General features: G+C 33.4%; 2 protein-coding genes across 4 annotated transcripts; both read left to right on the forward strand.

Annotated features, from left to right (window-relative positions):
* The first annotated feature begins 1,134 nt into the window (after positions 1 to 1,134).
* Positions 1,135 to 3,539, forward strand: LOC7468502 (probable protein S-acyltransferase 6). Of its 2 annotated transcripts, none has more exons than XM_024585872.2 (5): positions 1,135 to 2,072; positions 2,199 to 2,366; positions 2,457 to 2,720; positions 2,798 to 3,031; positions 3,216 to 3,361. In XM_024585872.2, the coding sequence occupies exons 1-5, from the start codon at positions 1,758 to 1,760 to the stop codon at positions 3,228 to 3,230; spliced, it is 996 nt and encodes a 331-aa protein (XP_024441640.1). In that variant the 5' UTR covers positions 1,135 to 1,757; the 3' UTR covers positions 3,231 to 3,361. The 2 variants fall into 2 exon arrangements, with proteins under 2 accessions (XP_024441640.1, XP_002320463.1); XM_002320427.3 differs by having other exon boundaries at positions 1,136 to 2,072; positions 3,220 to 3,539.
* Positions 3,540 to 13,883: 10,344 nt separating this feature from the next.
* Positions 13,884 to 19,519, forward strand: LOC7468503 (probable beta-1,3-galactosyltransferase 2). 2 transcript variants are annotated; one of them, XM_006375470.3, is made up of 11 exons: positions 13,884 to 14,402; positions 15,484 to 15,580; positions 15,732 to 15,805; positions 15,910 to 16,121; positions 16,222 to 16,285; positions 17,059 to 17,131; positions 17,270 to 17,390; positions 17,703 to 17,790; positions 17,882 to 18,007; positions 18,128 to 18,237; positions 18,922 to 19,519. In XM_006375470.3, exons 1-11 carry the CDS (start codon positions 14,290 to 14,292, stop codon positions 19,068 to 19,070), a joined length of 1,227 nt encoding a protein of 408 aa, XP_006375532.1. In that variant the 5' UTR covers positions 13,884 to 14,289; the 3' UTR covers positions 19,071 to 19,519. The 2 variants fall into 2 exon arrangements, with proteins under 2 accessions (XP_006375532.1, XP_002320464.1); XM_002320428.4 differs by having other exon boundaries at positions 15,741 to 15,805.
* Positions 19,520 to 19,793: the final 274 nt, after the last annotated feature.

A 19,793-nucleotide genomic window follows, 5' to 3' on the forward strand; every position in this document is an offset into this window, starting at 1 on the left:
CAAATGCTGAAAGATAAAATATATAAAAATATTCAATCTCAAAGAAATGACCTAAAAAAATCCGAGTTAACTTGGGCAAACTCATTAGGCACTCAGTCAAGATAACCTCATAGAATAAAAACAAAAAGTAATAATCAAGAAGCTCAATATTTAAAATTCAAATATGAGAACTGGGGTAAACGAACAAGATAACTTGAAATAAAAACAATTGTTATACTAGAAACTTTACCTCAGTGCCAATAATCCAATTGTTTTAATTCTAGTTAATTTAATTTAAAAAATAATATAAAAAAGATTAAAGTCAACTCAGGTAAATCTTTAAAACTTGTGACTCATGTCACGATGTAGGGACTAACCCTAAAGAAAGCAAACCTAAAAATATTATGAAGCCAAATCCCTAATTAATATAATGCCGAGGGGTGAAATTAAAAAAAATCAATAAAAAAAGATTAAAGAAATCAAAAGAATGAGAACCAAACTTGATATATAAATAAACCGAAACCAAATTTTGAGGGATTAAATTGAAAAGAAAATAATAAAAAAATAGCAATCAAAAGAACAAGAACCATATCAGATATAAAAACTAAATTAAACCTAATGCTAAGGGACAACATTTAAAAAAAATCAAGAAAAAATAAATAGTAATAAAAAAAATAATCAAATTTGATATGAACAACAAATGACAAGACACCTCTAAATTTTTGCAGGCCAACATAATTATTGAGGGGAGGAGAGAGAAAAGATGAAAGAGAGAAAAAAAAAATCCATCAAAGTTCAATTATTGTGTCCTTCTTTACACGCGTCAAACTACTTGAAAGATCGTGGTGTGACACTTCCAACTCTTACATGAAAGTTGTCATTGGCTGCTTGGTGATGCCTCTCGCACTGCTTGAAGATAATGGAAGCCCCCTACTTGCTGGCTCATGAGGGACATACACCAACCTGTTTACCCTGCTTGTTTATCCTAATTTTTATATTTATTTAGTTTTAATTTTATTTCTTTAAAACTTAATTGTTTTAATTTAGTGTAATTTTTTTTTTTTTGCAAAACTAAACACCAATCAAGCACCAAAGTTTTTTTTTTTAGTATTGCAAAAACCTAAAACCTAGACAATTAAAGCAATCTAACAAGTCATATCCCAAATAAAATCAATATAAAAAGATAGGATGAACAAAAACTGCAGGAGCAAGAACACCAATTGCATCATGTAATGCAATGGTATCCACCAAATAATCTCGGTTGCCTTCGAGCTCGATTACTCCAGGATTCTCTATCAAAGCTTTAATACATGGAAGCAGCAAATTGGATGAATGGAACTTCTAGCGCTTGAATTGTCAACCAAGACGCGTTTAAAAGAAGCAGCTGTGGTTTCTCGCCGGATTGTAGACAGCATGATGAAGAGAGGTTATTAGAAGAATAAGAGAAGAGACTGCTCTGCTAGAGAAGCGATAGTCACTGCTGTGATTTGTATTTTCTGCACTTTCACTTTATCTTGGAGTTTCGGATGGAAAAGCATTTCTGAAAAAAAAAAAAAAAAAAACCTAACAAAATGAGGATGATCAATGCTACTAAAAAAGTTATTTAGTTATTTTTGAGATTATAGGGACTTGTTAATTAGTTCTGATAAACTAAAAGGACAATCAAAATTAACTCCTTTACAAGCCTGTAACCGCTTTTCAGTTTTCGAAATTCAGTTATTTGGATCATATTTGTTTCCATTCCAGGAAAACAAAAGGGGAGGGAAGAGATTTACAAAATGAAGGGACTTGAGAATATTTCGCAAATGGAAGGGATTGATGATGAAGATGATCTTGGGATGGAACCCATTGCTCTTTCAAGTCCACCACCAGCACAACAGTTTGGACATGCATCAAACAGGGACAATGACACAGAGAAGAGAACTCAAGGTTTACACAACAAAGTGGCTATGAAGTTGGCTAGGTTTATGGACACGATAAGACAGAATCTTGTGGCAGTCCAGAGGTTTGTTGAGGATCTGTGGCTACGACAATATGGATGTGCAGGCGATCCAGACATAACAAGGGCTTACCAGGTTTGGCCAGGGAATAATGTACGTTCCAATACTTGTTCTCACTTTTGAATTCAACAATCTATAACAATTAGCAATCACCTTGTATAATCTGTCTGCAGTCTGCACTGCTAAAATTGATTGCTGCTTAACTTTATGTGCATGCAGGTGTTTTTTTTCCATGGACGACTCATATGTGGCCCAGATCCTAGGGGATTGCTGTTGACAACTGTTTCAATAATACTCTCAAGTTGGGTTTTTGCCATGTATAGTGAGGATGATTTGCCGCACGATTCTGGTCTAATCACAGCTTTTTCCTTGATGTTAACAGTAACTGTCAGTCCCTCTCATTCGATAAAATTAGCAGTAATTAATATTTATCGGCAAGGATCAAATTTATTTTATTTTATTTTATTGGGAATACAGGTTCTGGTCAACCTGTTTCTGGTTAGTACAATTGATCCAGGAATTATTCCTAGAAATGATGGATCATCTATCGAGGAAACTGCTGGCACGAGCGATGGAACCAGGAGAAAGAGGGTAACTATTAATGGGGTAGAACTCAAACTAAAATATTGTCGCATTTGTAAGTTTTTTAGGCCTCCCAGGAGTTGCCATTGCGCCATCTGTGATAACTGTGTCGAGAAATTTGATCACCATTGCCCGTGGATCGGCCAATGCATTGCACTGGTATTAACACTACTAAACCTTTAATACCTTGCAGTGCTGCTTGCATGAATTCTAAAAGGTGATCTTTGTTTGTGCAGAGAAACTATCGATTTTACCTAACATTTATCATATCAGCCTTGATTTTCTTTGTGTACGTATTTGCTTTCTCGTGCTGGAGAATCCACCAAAGAATGCTCAGAACTGGCACTGGATTGCTTGGAATGCTGAAGAACTGTCCTGAAACTCTGGCACTAGTATCATTTAGTTCTGCTACTATCTTGTTCTTAGGCGGCCTTACTATCTTCCATGTATTTCTGCTTGCAAGAAATCAGGTTGGCCCAACATATCCTTTTTTTTTCCCTCAAAGTTTTTCGAGTGAAGATCTCTGGTACAGTGTTCAAACCTGATACAATAGGAGATGATGTCGTATATATTCAAAATCTGCATCCATCAATTTATCTGCATTGCTCGTATGTATTAATTAGCTTTAATGGTTATTTTTCTGTGTATTTTGAGGCAGACAGGCTATGAGAATTTCCGTCAACGCTACATGGGGTCACAAAATCCATTCGACAAAGGGATTCTGAGTAATATCATGGAGGTTTTGTTTGAACCATTGCCGCCTTCTAGAGTTGATTTTCGAGCTGAAGTAATGATGCCAAGAGGGTAATCAATATGTCCGAGCAGGAAATTTAAGAGAAGGATTCCGTCTAATTTCTTAATGCAAGAGCATGATTTGCCTTGTCCTTATTTGTTTTATTCACAGTCTAAAAATAACTTGGTTATGCCATTATTGTTGATTTTTGCTTATCCAAGAAATGGTCTCAATTCCAATCTCCATTAATCTGGCACGAAAAGCAGAGTGCTTGGGGGTCGTTGTGTCACAATAATGAGTGTCCACATCACAGAGCTGGTGTCTTGGTTGGCAGAGACCACATGTTGCATGTGGTCATGGCCAGAGTGTGGGTTGCTAACTGCTAGGGGCCGCTTGAGATGGGCACCAATGTTGGAATTTATGAAGGCCCAGTAAGATAGACCATGAGACATATTAACTTTGACGCTCCTGCTAAATAATGGATATTCGGAAAAAAAAAAAAAAAAAAAAATACTATCATCTAGCAGAAAAGGTGGTGAAATCTCGGGTTCAAATTCCACCTCCATGAATATCTATTATCAAAGAAAAATTAAATATATTGAATGATTTTGATGGGTAAAACTTTTTACTTCATATCTTGATGTTTTTGAAAGAGTCTAAAATTTAATATATTTGAGTCAGCCATGTGTTAAGACTAAATTAACATGTAGCTGTGAAATTATGAGACTTAATATACTTAAGGTCAATTATATGTTGTGCTCAAGGTGTTGTGGGCGTAGCAAGCTATCAGACACAATATATTTAGATTTAATTACGTATTGAACGCAAGCTAATGTGTGTCTTGCAAATTGTTAAACTTAATATACTTGGATTTAGCTTGTGTTGAGTCCAAGCTAACATGAGTCTGACAAGTTATCAGGCCCACAATACTAAGGTTTAATCATATGCCGAACTCAATACAATATAAGTCTAATAAACTATTAGACCCATCTCTTTTATTCTTAACTAAGTGTCAAACCTAATTAATTGATCCAAGTTCTATCTTAAACCTATGAATATGAATGGTTCCTGTATACTAATCATCCTACATCTATATATATGTCTAGAAGGTCTTTCAAAGACCTTCTACATTTTTATTTTATTAATGATCTGTAAGAAATATTTGTTTCTTATTAATGATGTGTCATAGATTTTTACTTATACGTACCAAGACTTTTACTATTAATTATGCACTTCTTAAGCTATGAAGAAAAGAATATTAAGATGAATATTTGATTAATCATTATCAAAACATCAAATAATTTTATTTCTCAACGTATCAGATTTTGGGATATTATTATATTTTTTTAATTGCATGAAGTTATATAAACTCATAATACAACCACCAGACTTGATTAAACTTATAATAATATTAAAAAAAATAAAATCCTTTGTGTGTATGTGTTTAATTTGTCAAAGGTTCTAGTTCTTAATTGTTAGTTACTAAATACACCAACCAAATCTGATTGAATCTATTAAAAAACATTAGAAAGAACTCTTATTTTCCTTGCGGTGTGTGTGATTTGTCAAAGGCTGTGGACTTGTAGTTCCTAACACAGAAACCTGACATCTAATAAAACAAGTACATTTGGCATAAGAATTAATTAGCCGACACAAGCTCAAAAACGAAACTCAAGTAGGTAAACAAGAGGCTGAATTACTTTATATGAAGGGAATAATGTTAGGGAAAAGGAAACAAAGGACACTTTTATCTGATTAGTGTTTGTCTCTCTATGAAATCATTGCTTCTAATTATATATATGTCCATCTAGATAAGGAATAGCCTCGTCTAATCTGAGTTTCTCGGCTACATGCAAAAAAGAAAGAAGAACAAAAAGTATAAGCTGATTAAAGTAATGTGCAGTAGAAAGTAAACAAGAATTAAAGCAAAGCATTAATATGCAATCATGCTTTTATCATCAGTAGTCCAATACTTGAACATTTTGGGAGTGAGCAGTGGCTTTATTTGATGCCCAGAAGCTGGAAATTGGCAAGCTCTACACATTCTGCTGTCTGTCTGGTGGCTGTAATTTTAGAGGGACTCTTGCTTCCCGTACAAGTCTCAGGAGCTGATCACCAACGTCTGAGTATTCTCTTCTTGACAAAGCACCTGCACCAACTATCAGATGGTCTCGTGCAATGGCAGCTTTGGATTGCTTAAGCAGGGTAACATGTGGTGCTGTAAAGCGACAGGGACGGGACTCCTTTCGCAAGCAAGGCACCTAAGCCAATCTCCTTTCTCAAGCTGAAACCTGTGAAAAATGCGTGCCGTCTCTTGAACAATGTCTGAGATCTATGCATCAACTGTGCTAGGCATACGAGCAAGAAAATAAAATTTATTAGAAATCTCAATGAATACATGAAAATTAATTGTATTGGGATCAATTCGGCTTTAATATAGGTATATATATATAATGGGACCCTTAAATATACGAGGGTATATATATATATAAAAGTCATAATATTCCGAAATCTCTTTACCTCCATGCATGTGAGAGTTGTAATATTTCAGCGAGATCCCTCTATGCATAAAAATCTTTATATTTCATGTTTGGTGCGGTGTGTTTGTAGATCTATTCTTTTTTTTCTTTTCTAAAAAACAAATATTAATATCTTAAGATTTATATTTATATAATTCTCCAATCTATTTTTATATCTTTAATTGAATCCGTTTTATTTTTAAATATACATTAAGTTTATAACCTATCATTTAGGTAAGATTTTTAGACTAAATCACCATACATAATTACTAGCATGATTTCTACACAAAAGTCTTTTATCTGTCCAACTTGCAAGAATATCTTAAAAATAAAAAATAGTAATATTATACCAAAAAAATTAACAAATACAAATATAAACATTTACAAAAAAAAAATTACATTTGTATATTACATAATATTTACCACCAGAACTTTTTATCCCTGTATCTAGAGAGAGAGAGAGAGAGAGCTTAACATGTACTCAGCTAGTCGAATGAGAAATTACTTTATTATATAAAAAAGAAAAGGAGAAATAAATAGTTGGCCGCAATTATTGACATGTGCAACTCGGGTGAACAACGGGATTGAGATGATTAATGGTTTGATTGGTAAAGCCAGCTAAACACATTAATTGACAACCACAATATATATAGAAATATATAGGGCTGCTTGCAACTGGGCATGCATACAATTAAGTTAATGCCAAGAAATATTGACCTTAAAGAACTATGGCTAACCCCACATCATGTGTTTTTAATCAATGATCTTCATTTCCTTTTCCTTCTGGCCACATGCTTGCTTGCCTTTTGTTGAACAAGCGTTTTCAATTGGATATTTTATGCCTAACCCACACACAAAAAGAAAGTCATCAATGGTAGTCCAGCTCGATCGTATGATCTCAGCTAGCTTCATGTTACCACCCAATGCTAGCTTGTGATCTGTGTCTCCATGGCAAACATCGTGTGCCAGTATGAACTAGTCCAAACATGGAGATCGAGCCATGTTCGTCAGAACTGGGACATCTATTATTTTACAATATTGCAACAATTCATCCATCAATATCATTACTACTGAGTAAATCTTGATTTTCTGTAAAACATTTATCTAAAATAAAAGAAAAGAAAAGAAAAAAAATTATTGGGACATATTCTTTTTGGCTATTCGTCTCAATTAAATTGTTTTTAAATATTTGTTTGTTAACCTTATTAGCAAAAATACTTGTAAATATATTATCAAATGCAATGCAGCGCTGCGCTGCTGCTGCTGCTGCTGCTGCATGCAATATCTGGGTGACTGCGAATGGACAAATTAAGCTTTAGACGAGAGCATGGATTAATGTGAAACAAAACGTAAATCTTACTACATATGACACAACATCCCAGAATATTCCAACAATCTCAATAAGAAAATACTACTTTTGGGATTTGTGATCCATCAATCTACAAAATATATATGAGATTAAATCATATTTTAAATACAAGTACATCAATGGCCAGGAGTTATAAATTTAAAGCTACCATGTTCGAATCTTTTCAATTTGAATTTGTTTGATTTTTTTTTCTATTTAAGATAGAATTCTAGATTATATATAAAAAAAATATGAAAAAATTTACAAGGAGGATTGGATAACCTTGAATATGTTCAGAAACTATGTTTTGTCTTTTTTTCAATAAAATCTTTGCAGTGAGTTTCTTTTAATTCAATAAAAAAACTATTGTTATTAATCTGAATTATCAGTGATATCAAAACAGCAGATCCATGATAAAAAAATAAAAATATCACAACTTATTAAAGTAAATAAAAAAATAAATAGCAGCAGAAGCATCAACTACATCATCAAACTCAATAAAGAATTTTTGAAAGAATTAGTGGAACAATCCTGAGGGCAAGGTTTTTTAAGAGATTGAATTGTTATTGTCGTGACCTTAATTTTGCTCATGTTTAAATTTAAAATTATCATATTAGAAATTTTTAAATTTAAATTTAAATTTGTTTGAAATTTTCTTCCATTTACCTAGAATCCTAGATTGTGAAAAAAACTATAGAAAAACGTATGAAAACTTTCTATCAAGGGCTCGAACAACCTCAAATATATTCTTATGAAGCTCCGAATAACCTAAAATATGCTCAGAAACTATATTCTATCCTTTTCAATCAAACATTTGAAGTGAATTTCTTTTAATTTAATAAAATTGCAATGAATTACGAGGTTTCTTACAAAAATCCGACTACATATGACGACATAGCATCCCATTATAAAAGAGAATATTCCAACAGTCCCAGTGAGGAAGGAGTGCTTTTTCGAGTTTCGCACTAGGATCCATCAGTCTGTAAAATACGAGTTCTGATCTTCAATTTTTATGTATTTTTCTTCGATGACCTATCGACCAGTCCAAACCGACCACTGCCGGAACTCCCTCACGATGATATATAAATATACCCCACCTTAATGCTTGGTATGGCATCAAATTTAGTGCATGTTAACCGAAACATGACACGTGTCAGGCCTAGCTTGTGAAGGGAGCCCTGTCGCATGCAGATTCTTACAGGTTCCACGTGAGCCAAGGTGCTATATGTCACATGACTAATGGACAGGGTAAGGTTGCCTTCTCAATGGGAACTTGCCACCTGTCAAGCTGCTAGATCCAATCACGTGTCCTTGACCATACTTATTATGCTCTTTGCACTTTTAATTGCACACTCTTATGCTAAGATTCTTGCAAATAATTTGGACGTGTTTTTTTTTCCCATTAAAGAACGGCTATCAATAGGCAGATGGAATGTTGTACTCCTTAAGCATAATGTCCCTTTTTAATGATTCGTAGTTATTTGTTTGTGTGTCCCTTTTTAATGATTAGTAGTTATTTGTTTGTGTGTTTTAAAAGTATTTTTAAATTTTAAATTAATTTTATTTTAGTAATTTTATATTGTTTTGATGTTTTAATATTAAAAATAAATTTTAAAAAATAAAAAAAATATTATTTCAATATATTTTAAAAAATCATTTTAAAAAATAATCATTATTTTTTTATTAACGTGGGTATCCGGGCCAACTTGCTTACATCTCGATTAATTCCACGAGCCCTGAAATTAATAACCATGTAAGCTTCCAGTAGCCATCATATTAGTAACCACAGGACTCGAACTCGAGACCACAGAAAAAACAAATCTTTTAGTTCCAAGCTTTTACTGCTAGACCACCCTTCTGAATAGTTAAAAAATAATCATTATCTTAATATTACACAAGCTGTTGATATGCTGTCATGGGTAGTATTTAAATGGGATTGGAATTAGTGGTAAATAACATCAAACGAGGGTCGTAAATGTTGAGGCATTTTTTAACTTCTTCTTTCCCCGACTCAAGCTTCCTAGCTCTTGATGTTTTAAAATATGCCAATTATTATTGACTCATTGGTGATCAAGATTATGAGTGTGCTTTGACATCTTAAATTAGCCTCTTTCAGGTTGATTTAGATCTCTCTCTCTCTTTTGACAAAAAAAAATGATGAAAATAAACTTAATTTCTCTCTAGATCATCGATCAGGATTGCAAATTGATTAATTAACGTGTGTGAAAATTGTCACGTTATAAAGAAATTTTATTGCAAATTTGCTCCACAATCGTTCGTAAATGGAACTGTTTCTGAATTTTAAACATAAAATTCTCTTACATTAATATAAGTTTTAACATTAAATGTAAGGGGAGGCGACCCACATTAATTATAGCCATTAATTTTCAACTAAAGTGATGGAACCGGACGGCATTCGTTCCAAAGAAATTCAAAGGAACGTCCTCCACTTGGTTACAATGACCTCGATCACAGCCACACACATGGACACCTTCATCGTCTACCCTAAATATGAAAGATGGACCAAGTGATTATCCCTCCTCTTCAACAGGCCTGCATATATCCATTCATCAAGATCTTCACATATCTAGAGACAAATCGTACCCTCCTAATTAATGCTTCAGCAAGTAACTTTATACTCCAATATTGAATAAAATATAATTTAACTAATCAGATTTTAAATATAATTTTAAAATTTATTAAATATTAGCATCCTAATGCTTCTACAAGTAACTTTAGAGTCAACCCATAAGAATATAACTCAATTGGTCAGATTATGTTATAAATTTTAGGGCTATTAGAAGCTTACATGGTTATGAACTTCAGGACCTTGAAGGATTAGTTAAAATACGCGTAAATAGATTCTGTCACTTATAGTTAAAAAAAAAAAAGAGAGTAACTCTAGAGTCACGACTGAGACAAGTTCGCGGTCGGCACCAACAGCAACTATTGGAGATTTATAGTCTTGCAAACCTGACGAAGTCCTCTGAATCTCTTCATTTCCGATGGTTAAGAGGAGGTTTACTCCGACACCTCATATTGCAGGTCCAGGTACACCTGTTATGTGGGTTTGAGGGTATAAATACCTCCGCGAGATCAAATGAAAGAACTACTTTTTTGGCAAGAACTCTCTTTCTGTCGAAACCCTAAATGTTTCCCTTCCGAACTTCTTGACAGCAAATTTAATAACTAACTTAATCATTGTAGTGTAGAAGAAGAAAAGTACCTCTCGAAATTGTAGGTGACCTTTCTAACGAACTCAACTATTCTTGTCTCTTTAGATTCTTAAATATCATCACTAATCACTAATTAAGGAATGTTGCCCCTTTAGATTCCTAAAGATCATCACTAATTACGGACCCCTGAAATTAAGTAGATCCACCCTATTAATACCACCGATAAGAGCTTGGAAAATATTTTTAGCAATACATAAATAGTGATTTGAAAACATATGGACAAGTACACCTCTTTAATTTCATGGAAAGTTACTTTTTAAAAATAATTTTCTAAATTTTTCCATGTTTATTTTCCTTTAAAAATATCATTCAATGAAAAATATTTCCTAGTTGAAAACAATTTGGCTTGGTTTCAGATTTTTATTTTTATTTTGAGAGGAAAACACTTTTTATAAATTAAAAAAAAATTCAAAAATATATTGTTATTTGTTGATTATATCAAATTTAGTCTTCAATCTTTTAATTCTTGTATATTTTGTTTATTTTTTTTAATTTCATCTTTTAAAATTTAATTTTTTATTAGATTTTATTTATTTATTTATTAAGATCCTCGAGCCAACAATTACTCACAATAAACCTTCATACTAGAGCCACAACAGAAACATTATTTGTACATCTAATTTCACCATTATTGTACATCTAATATAATCCTACTATTATTTATGCAACAATCTCCGATCAAACTTTATATCCATAAAATTAATACCTTTAATTATTATAAATTCCACATAGAATTAATTTTCTCTAAATTTTCAACTTAACTATAAAATTAACATAATAATTAATACCAATTATTTATTCAATTCTAACACATTTAAGTTATAATATTACACTCAGTTTCATCAAGTAACAAATTAAATCAATTTCATCCAAATTCCAAACAAATTTTAAAATACAAATAATGCATTAATATAACAAAATATTATTATAAAACAAATAAAATACTTAAATATACAAACAAATTGCTAATACCATAGTTTTAAGACCATGCCCGGTTCAAGGCCCGGGTTCCGGGTTTTGACCGGGTCACCGGGTCGGTCGGGTCAGTTCTTTTTTTATAATCAAAACGACGTCGTTTTAGTAAAAAAACAAAAGTCAACGGGTTTACAACAGGGTCTTGACCGGGTTTTGCCGGGTCAACCCGCCGGGTCATCCGAGTCACACCGGGTTTTTTCTTCCCCTGTTTTTTCTTCAACCCGGCCCAATTTCAGCCCCGGGTCGGCCGAGTCAACCCGTCGGGTCATCCGAGTCACACCAGGTTTTTCCTTCCCTGTTTTTTCTTCAACCCTCCCCGATTTCAGTCCCGGGTCGGCCGGGTCCCGGGTCGACCTGCCGGGCTAAGTTTTAAAACTATGGCTAATACTACAAACAAATCTTAATAAATTAACTTAAAAAATAAATAAATAAGTTTGTTTACTTAATGAAGTGAAGCTTGATAAAAAAAAAAAAACCAAGAAATAAAGATACTGTGTTGGAGTCGGCAGGTTAGGTGGCTGGAATTGCGAGGGAGCACGCGAAATAAATGAAATGTGAGAGAGGTAGCTGTTACAAAATGAAGAGGAAGAAATGAGGAGATGAGAAGATTGTGTGTTTAATTTTATCTTAAAACCACTAGCGGAATTTTCATTTGCAATTCCAACATAATGATTAAATTATTATTTTTTTTCCTAATTTTCTTGCAGCGAAATGACATATTTTGTAAGCTTGACGTCATCAAAAAGCAAGACCCTTTTTTCACTTGATGTGAAATTTAATTGAAACCACTTGACAATGTTAGAGTTAGAAGGTTTCTTTTTATTTATTTATTTATTTATGAGCAGAGAAAGATTTAATTTTTGGAGGTTTTCCAAAAATTAGGTCAACCGTGTAAGTTAATTAAAGCCTTGCGTTAATATGGAATTGTTCATGCAAAAGAGGAGGAGACTGTCCAAATGCATTATGTATATTTAAAATGTCAACGACAATCATTTTTTTTATTATTATTAATGTGAATGTCCGTGCCAGCTTGCGTGCACCTTGACTAATCCCACAGACCCTGAAGTTAACGACCATATAAGCCTCCAGTAGCCATCATATTAGCAACCACAGGGTTTGAACTTGAAACCACAGAGAAAGCAAAATCTTTTAATTTCAAATTTTTATCATCGTGTCATCTACTAGATGGTTATATTTGATAACATTGTATATTCATACAATATCTTGTCGAAAACATTGTATATTTTTTAGGTCTTTCTGTATTAATATAATTTTCAATACATCTATATCGAAATCAAATTTTAATATATATATATATCTTCAGGTTCTAATTTCCATTTCTAGAGGAAAGCAACCTTATCTCGACCATGTGATGGTGAAAGATAATAAAAAGATTCGGTGGGTTTGTCAATTTGAGTACATGTGCTGTTCTTCAATCTAGAGGACCACGGCAACTGAATTTCAACTATTGTTTAATTATGTGATTATAGTTATTTTTTAAAATATATTTTTTAATTTTTTAAAATTTATTTTTGATCAAAGCAATCAAATAACATTTTTTTAAAAAATAATGTGAAGAAAATAAATTATTTTTCTCCAAAAACATGATACCACTGTAAAAACAAACACTTTTTTAGCATCATAATTTCTCCTTTTCAAGATAATCTCTCTCATCTATGATAGCCTTTTTAAAAATAAAATGGACGGCTAGTTCTTCGATTCTCCTCCTTTTCTGGTGAGACATGGGAATGTCATTTTCGCATATAATAAATGAAACATTTACACTATATAATTGGCGATATTATTGGTTTTTCATTTCATGTCCCATTGGATCCCTCATACACACACACACACACACACACACACACACACACACACACACACACGTGTGTACATTTTATACGGGTCAACGAGGATTTTGGGCACTTGAATAATTGATGTGAACTACAAACAACTTTATTCCTTATTTTTTTTTTATTTAAGAAATTTGATGTTGTAAATATTTATTTATTTATTTATTTGAGATACATACATAAATATACTCTTAGTAAAACTGAACCCATAAATGGGAGCTTAGAAGTTGAAGTTTCCTTTTCACAAGAGTTTATTCTCACAAACATTTTTAAAGAAAGAAAGAAACTTTATTCTAATAGAAAAAAAATTCCTATTTTTAAGAAACTGACAGGGCATTAAGATTCTGATGTAGAATATTAGATTTTGTGTTTTAAAAATATTTTTGAAAATTTTATTTAATTTTTGTTCTTAATTTTTATTTTTTTATTTTAGTATTGATATTAAAAATAAATTTTAAAAAATAAAAAATATTATTTCAATATATTTTTAAATAAAAATATTTTAAAAATCAACTATTATTACATCACCAAACAATTATAATCCCGTTTCAGGTAAATTAATAAATACTGATAGTGGATTACAAGATTAAATAAAATGAAAAACTAGCAGTAGAGTAGAAGATGGTGGTGTGGTAATTTGGTATAAGAAGAGAGGTAGTTAGGAGGTCTACCATTGCCTGCAAAGCAGAGAAGAGTACTTCTATACTTTCTAGAGAGAGAAAGAACGACAACAACTACAAACTGCAAAGCTTTAGCTGGGAGGATAAAGTAAAGAACAAAAACAAGGACAAGTTAAAAAACCAGACCACCCACTTTGTTCTACTCCTTCTCTCTCACATTTCTTTGCTTCAAATCTTGGACAGAGCTTTCTTTCACAGCTCTGGTACTCCTAGAAGAAATTCTAACTACTTCTTGAGGGAGCTTTCAGTTTCAGCTGTCTCTTTGATTTGGTTGCTGTTGTCTGTTTTTCTTGCATATGGGTGTGCTTTTGTTGAGATAGCTTTCATTTTGTGAAATACAAGGGAAGAATTGGAAATCCCAGATAGAAATAACAAGGAAAAGAAATGTCTTTCAAGAGCAGAGGAGACCAGCAGTCTTCTAAAAATGTTATATCAAAAAAATGGGCCCTGTTCTTTTGCTTAGCTTGCTTTTGTGCTGGAGTGTTCTTCAACAATAGGTATGCTTATTTTTTTTTGAAAAAATCATTTGTTTTTCATGTGAATTGCCTACTGTGGCAATCTCTGGAGAGGTTATTTGATTAAGTTTCTCATATTTATGAAATGGGTACAAGCTGGTTTTTTTTAAGATCTCTTTTTTGTTGATTGTTTTTTTGTATAGATCGTAGGCATGTTTTGGCTGGTTTAATGGAAAAATATGCTTTGATTTTCATTTTTTTAAGAATGTTTGATTATTCTTTAAATTATCTGAATCTTAATATTTCACCAGTTTTCAAGTTTGTATTTTCCATACAATTTCTGGCTTTATTTTCTAGCTAAAGCGAGGTAGATCTAATTATCCAAATTAGGATTTTGATGCATTGACTTTCTAATGATGCATTGACTTTCTCTTTTTCTTCAATGCTATTACTATCAGAATTTTGTTTTCTCAAGCCTTTGTGAATTCATTCCTTTTCAAGAATTTTCATGCTCTTCTGCCATTACCTCCATCATCCAATAAATAATTAATTTTTTCTTTGTTATTACTGTTCATGTGATTTTATTTAAGGTCGTGGTTTTAAATGTGGTTTATTTGTTGGAAATCCATGTGCTACCATTAAAAACTACCGCCACTTATTTATGCAACCTGCTCCCACATGGTTGTGCACCAGGGGAAGGAAGGCTACCGACATCTGCTGTCATTGCCATAAATCCTTCTTTAGTATCTGGTAGTAGTGACTGCTCTTTTTTGTTGGAGATAGTTGCCTAGAAACTCGTCATGACATTGTAGTGATCATTTCAATGATCTCCCAGGAAAACTCTTTAACTGTAAATTCTCTTTCTCTTTCAAATCTAAACATAGATTATTTTCTTCAGTCTAGATATCTCTCCGGAAGTAATTTCATAGCAATGAAATCATCGAAGTTTCTGTTATATGTTGGATAGTTGTGTGCACATTTGTGGTTCTGCAAGTAAATTCTATTTTTTTTTTGCATCATTATCTTTATTTATCGGTTAAAGAAATTGCAAAATTCTTCAACAAGGTAACTTCTTGTTGGCACTTAATCTGTGATGGAATGTTAACGAGGAAAAATGGTGCAGGATGTGGACAGTTCCCGAGCCTAAAGGCATCACTCGTACAACTACAATGGAAGCTGAAAGTCTAAAGTTAGTTTCAGAGGGTTGCGGTGATGAAATTGTGGGTATCTTTATTTATGACATGATAAATTCTTTGTCCTTTCATGTTTTTAATTGGTGGCTAGACTCAGGCATTTCAAGTTGTTTTCGTCATTCTTTTATGTTACTCATCTGAATTATTGTTGTTCGAAATCTGATTTGAGTCCCTTTAGTTGCATCAGAAAGAAGTGAAGCGTGACTCTAAGGATATTATTGGGGAAGTTTATAAAACTCACAATGCCATTCAGTAAGTATAGCTTATGCCCAGTCATTGTTCTACATTCTGCTTACATAGTTGATTTGTATGAAGGCATCCTGAACAGCAAGCTTACTATTGTACATTGAATATAGGACATTAGACAAAACTATTTCAAATTTAGAGATGGAATTAGCTGCTGCAAGGGCAGCACAGGAGTCCATACTCAGTGGCTCTCCTTTGTCAGAGGACTTAAAGAGGACTGGGTCATCTGGGAAAAGAAGATATTTGATGGTTGTTGGAATTAATACAGCTTTTAGCAGCCGCAAAAGAAGAGATTCAGTTCGCGCTACATGGTTCCCACAAGGTTCATTGAATTGTGTCCATACTTATTCTTATGCTGTTTTAATTGTTGTGTGAGATTTCATTGCTGACTAAGTTTTTTTTTTCCCCTTAATGAAAAATAGGTGAAAAAAGGAAGAAACTGGAAGACGAGAAGGGTATCATTGTTCGCTTTGTCATTGGTCATAGGTGAGTCAGGCTTCTTTTCTCTTTAATGATATGGATAAGGGTGCGTGTAATTTGCAATGGAGTATGTGTATGTTAGTCCGAGTTGTTGAGTGTATGTTTTTGGCCTTAATTTTGAATCTTTGCTCACCCCTCATGTGTTCGATGATTAGGGCTACCCATGCACCTATTAGAGAGGAATATAAAATTATTCTTGGGACCTCACCTAATAGCTTAACCTTTTACGTTGGGATGATTCTTTGATATGCACCAATTCAAAATTTTGTCAATCTTTTAAGGCTGCATAACTCTTCCATTTGTTTTCTGTGATCGAATTAATGTCATCTCTCTTGAGAATCCATATTATCCTGATGTCAGCTATAGGCACTGAAAGAATCTCGAAGAGTAAGCTACAACATTGCAATAATTGCAAAGGGTTTTGGGTGCATTTGGATTCCCATGGAAATAAAATTTCAGTAGTAACTTGTACTCCCATTGTTTTAACATAAGTCGAAATGCTCAGTCTATGGTATCATATAGCATAATTTATTTTCTGGGAGTCACTCTACTATGTCAATCTCTCCGAGTCAATGTTCACAAGTTAATGAAATTATTCAGAGGTAGTTACGTAGGCTGGGCATATGGTTTCAGCTCTCAAATATACATTTATGGTGATGAAAACAATCAAAACTTCTGAATTAAACCTGTGCTCTCTGAATTTATTCATGACAGCCAATAGCTTTGAAAATGCTTGATCATGAATTTAATTTAACTTAAAATTATTTTATATTGTCTAGTGCCACATCAGGAGGCATTTTGGACAGAGCCATTGAAGCAGAGGACAGAAAGCATGGAGATTTCTTGAGACTGGTAAGGCTTTTGTCTCCAATTCTATTGCGCTGTCCTATTTAATGAAACACTTGCTCACTTCTGAAGAAAAAGTACATGCCTACTCAGGAAAAGAAAAATCTATGAACTCACATGTTTGCTCTGCTACAATATGAGCAGGACCATGTTGAAGGGTATCTTGAATTGTCAGCCAAGACAAAGATATATTTTGCAACTGCTGTTGCTTTGTGGGATGCAGATTTCTATGTCAAAGTTGATGATGATGTCCATGTAAATATAGGTAGGTCAACATATAATGTGCAGTGACTCCATTCTTAGTGGTATATAATTTATCTGAAAATGTTTAATGAAGTATTCTTTTCCCTCTTTCCAAATAAAAAATCATCTGGAAAAGATTTCGGATTATTATAATCGTATAAAAAATTATATATTCCACCATCTGAAGAATTTAGGTTCTTTCATATCCTCTAGGATCAATGCGACAATTAACATGAATTATCTCATCAGTTTTATCCATGCGAGAAAATTGCTGTTCATAGCTTCTACTTTCTAATAATTTGTGTTAAGTCCATTTTCTCGCTACTTGGTGCAGCAACACTTGGAGAAACTCTAGTCAGACACCGAAAGAAACCACGAGTATATATTGGATGCATGAAATCTGGTCCTGTCCTTAATCAAAAGTAAGTGAAATTGTCTTGGATTCATTCTGTCAGAAAAGTTTTAGGAAAGGAATCATCTTCTACATTCTTAACTTGTCACTTTGTTGAACAGGGGTGTGAGGTACCATGAACCCGAGTACTGGAAATTTGGTGAGGCAGGGAATAAGTACTTCCGGCATGCTACTGGGCAGCTGTATGCCATTTCAAAAGATTTGGCTACGTATATATCAATAAACCAGTAAGTTCCTCTTTATTTGTAACATGAGATGACGGAGTATTGTGCCTGGATCTAAATTTCAAGCTTTTTCCCGTAGTTTCCTTACATTAATGATGGTTCTTGTGCAAATAATTATCTCAGACATCTTCTGCACAAGTATGCCAACGAGGATGTTTCGCTGGGGTCGTGGTTTATTGGACTTGATGTGGATCACATTGATGATCGGAGGCTATGTTGTGGCACTCCACCTGGTAAAGCTATATTTTACTTGAAATATGGGAAAACTTTAGTTAAAAAAGAAGAAGAAGAGATTTTCTTGGACTGAATTAGACTTTAATACAATTTATAAAACCCACCAATTACTGTCTTGCTGAAGATACTGAGTTTTCCCTTGTTATGATTAGTGGGGGTTGAGCCTCTGTCACATCAATATTTACACCCTGAAGGAATACACTACGCACCAGAATGAATTGACTAAATATTGGATTGATGTGATTATTTGTTACCATTTCTTGTAAAGTTTGGAGAAATTATCATGTACAGCATAGTGTTTTTGAAAGTTGATATAGAAGTAATAGGATTTTCCCAGGAAAATCAATAATTTCATGATGGAAAATCCTATGCAGCCTATTGATGCTTCTGATTTACAATTTGGAATTCTCGATATGATAGTGACAATTATCATACTGCCACAATCACTATTCAAATGAAAGTGCAGTAGCCTCGTATGGCTATTCTCGAACACATTTATTTCTGTTTCCTCCTGTTAGTTGCTATTTGCAAATTTATAACAAATAAGATTTCCACATGGGTTATCCTCGAGCACATGTGCTCTAAACCTTAGTCTCTGCCAGGACCAAAGCAGAATGGAATTGTGCTAGTACTGAGATAGCATGTTTCAAATTCTGACTATTTTTCACTTCTTGTTTCCTCAGATTGCGAGTGGAAGGCACAGGCTGGCAACATCTGCGTTGCGTCATTTGATTGGAGCTGCAGTGGGATTTGCAGATCTGCTGATAGGATTAAGGAGGTCCATCGGCGGTGTGGGGAAGGTGAGAAGGCTTTGTGGAGAGCAACATTCTAGGTGATAGTGCTCTTCCAACCTCAGGAAGATGATGCACTGAAGAATCAGGTGTTTCGAGTCTTTTCTGTATTTTTTTGTGAGTATAGAAACCATGTCATATTACGCCTAATAGAGAGGGAGAGAAAATGCATGTACATTCACGTCCTTGCTCACACGTGTGTGAGGGAGCAGATACCCTACATCGTGGACTTCTCCATTTTAGCTAAGGAGAGAGACCGCAAAAGCGGCCAGAAGAGGCAAGACCACTAAACAATTCTTTGATACACAGGAAAGCCGATTTGCAAGTTTACAATTCGACGGGCAATGAAGCTAACAATAAACACAAGTCCTGGCAGTGGCTTTTCCAGCTCTCATTCGATTTTGAAATGTTCTGTATTCTGTTACCCAGAATCCATTGTAGAAACTCTGCTGTGTCGATTAGCAATGCCAAAAGTTGGTGGATTTGATTAGGAGCTTTTAAGCCATGCAGCGAAAATGATTCCTATTCTTTCATTTTGTTGTTGATGCAACTCCTAACGGAAAAAGTAGCAGATGGGCTTATGAAACTGGAAGACAGGAGGTCTTATTTGAGAGTTTCGGTTGTTTTTTAAAATATTTTTTTATTTAAAAATTAATTAAAATAATAATTTTTTAGTTATATAAAATTATTTTTAATATTAATATATTAAAAATAATAATTTTAAATATTATTTTTAAATTTTCAAGAAATGCTGCTTTAAATGC

This window comes from Populus trichocarpa, chromosome 14 (assembly GCF_000002775.5).
Source record: "Populus trichocarpa isolate Nisqually-1 chromosome 14, P.trichocarpa_v4.1, whole genome shotgun sequence".
NCBI classification, from domain to species: Eukaryota; Viridiplantae; Streptophyta; class Magnoliopsida; order Malpighiales; family Salicaceae; genus Populus; species Populus trichocarpa.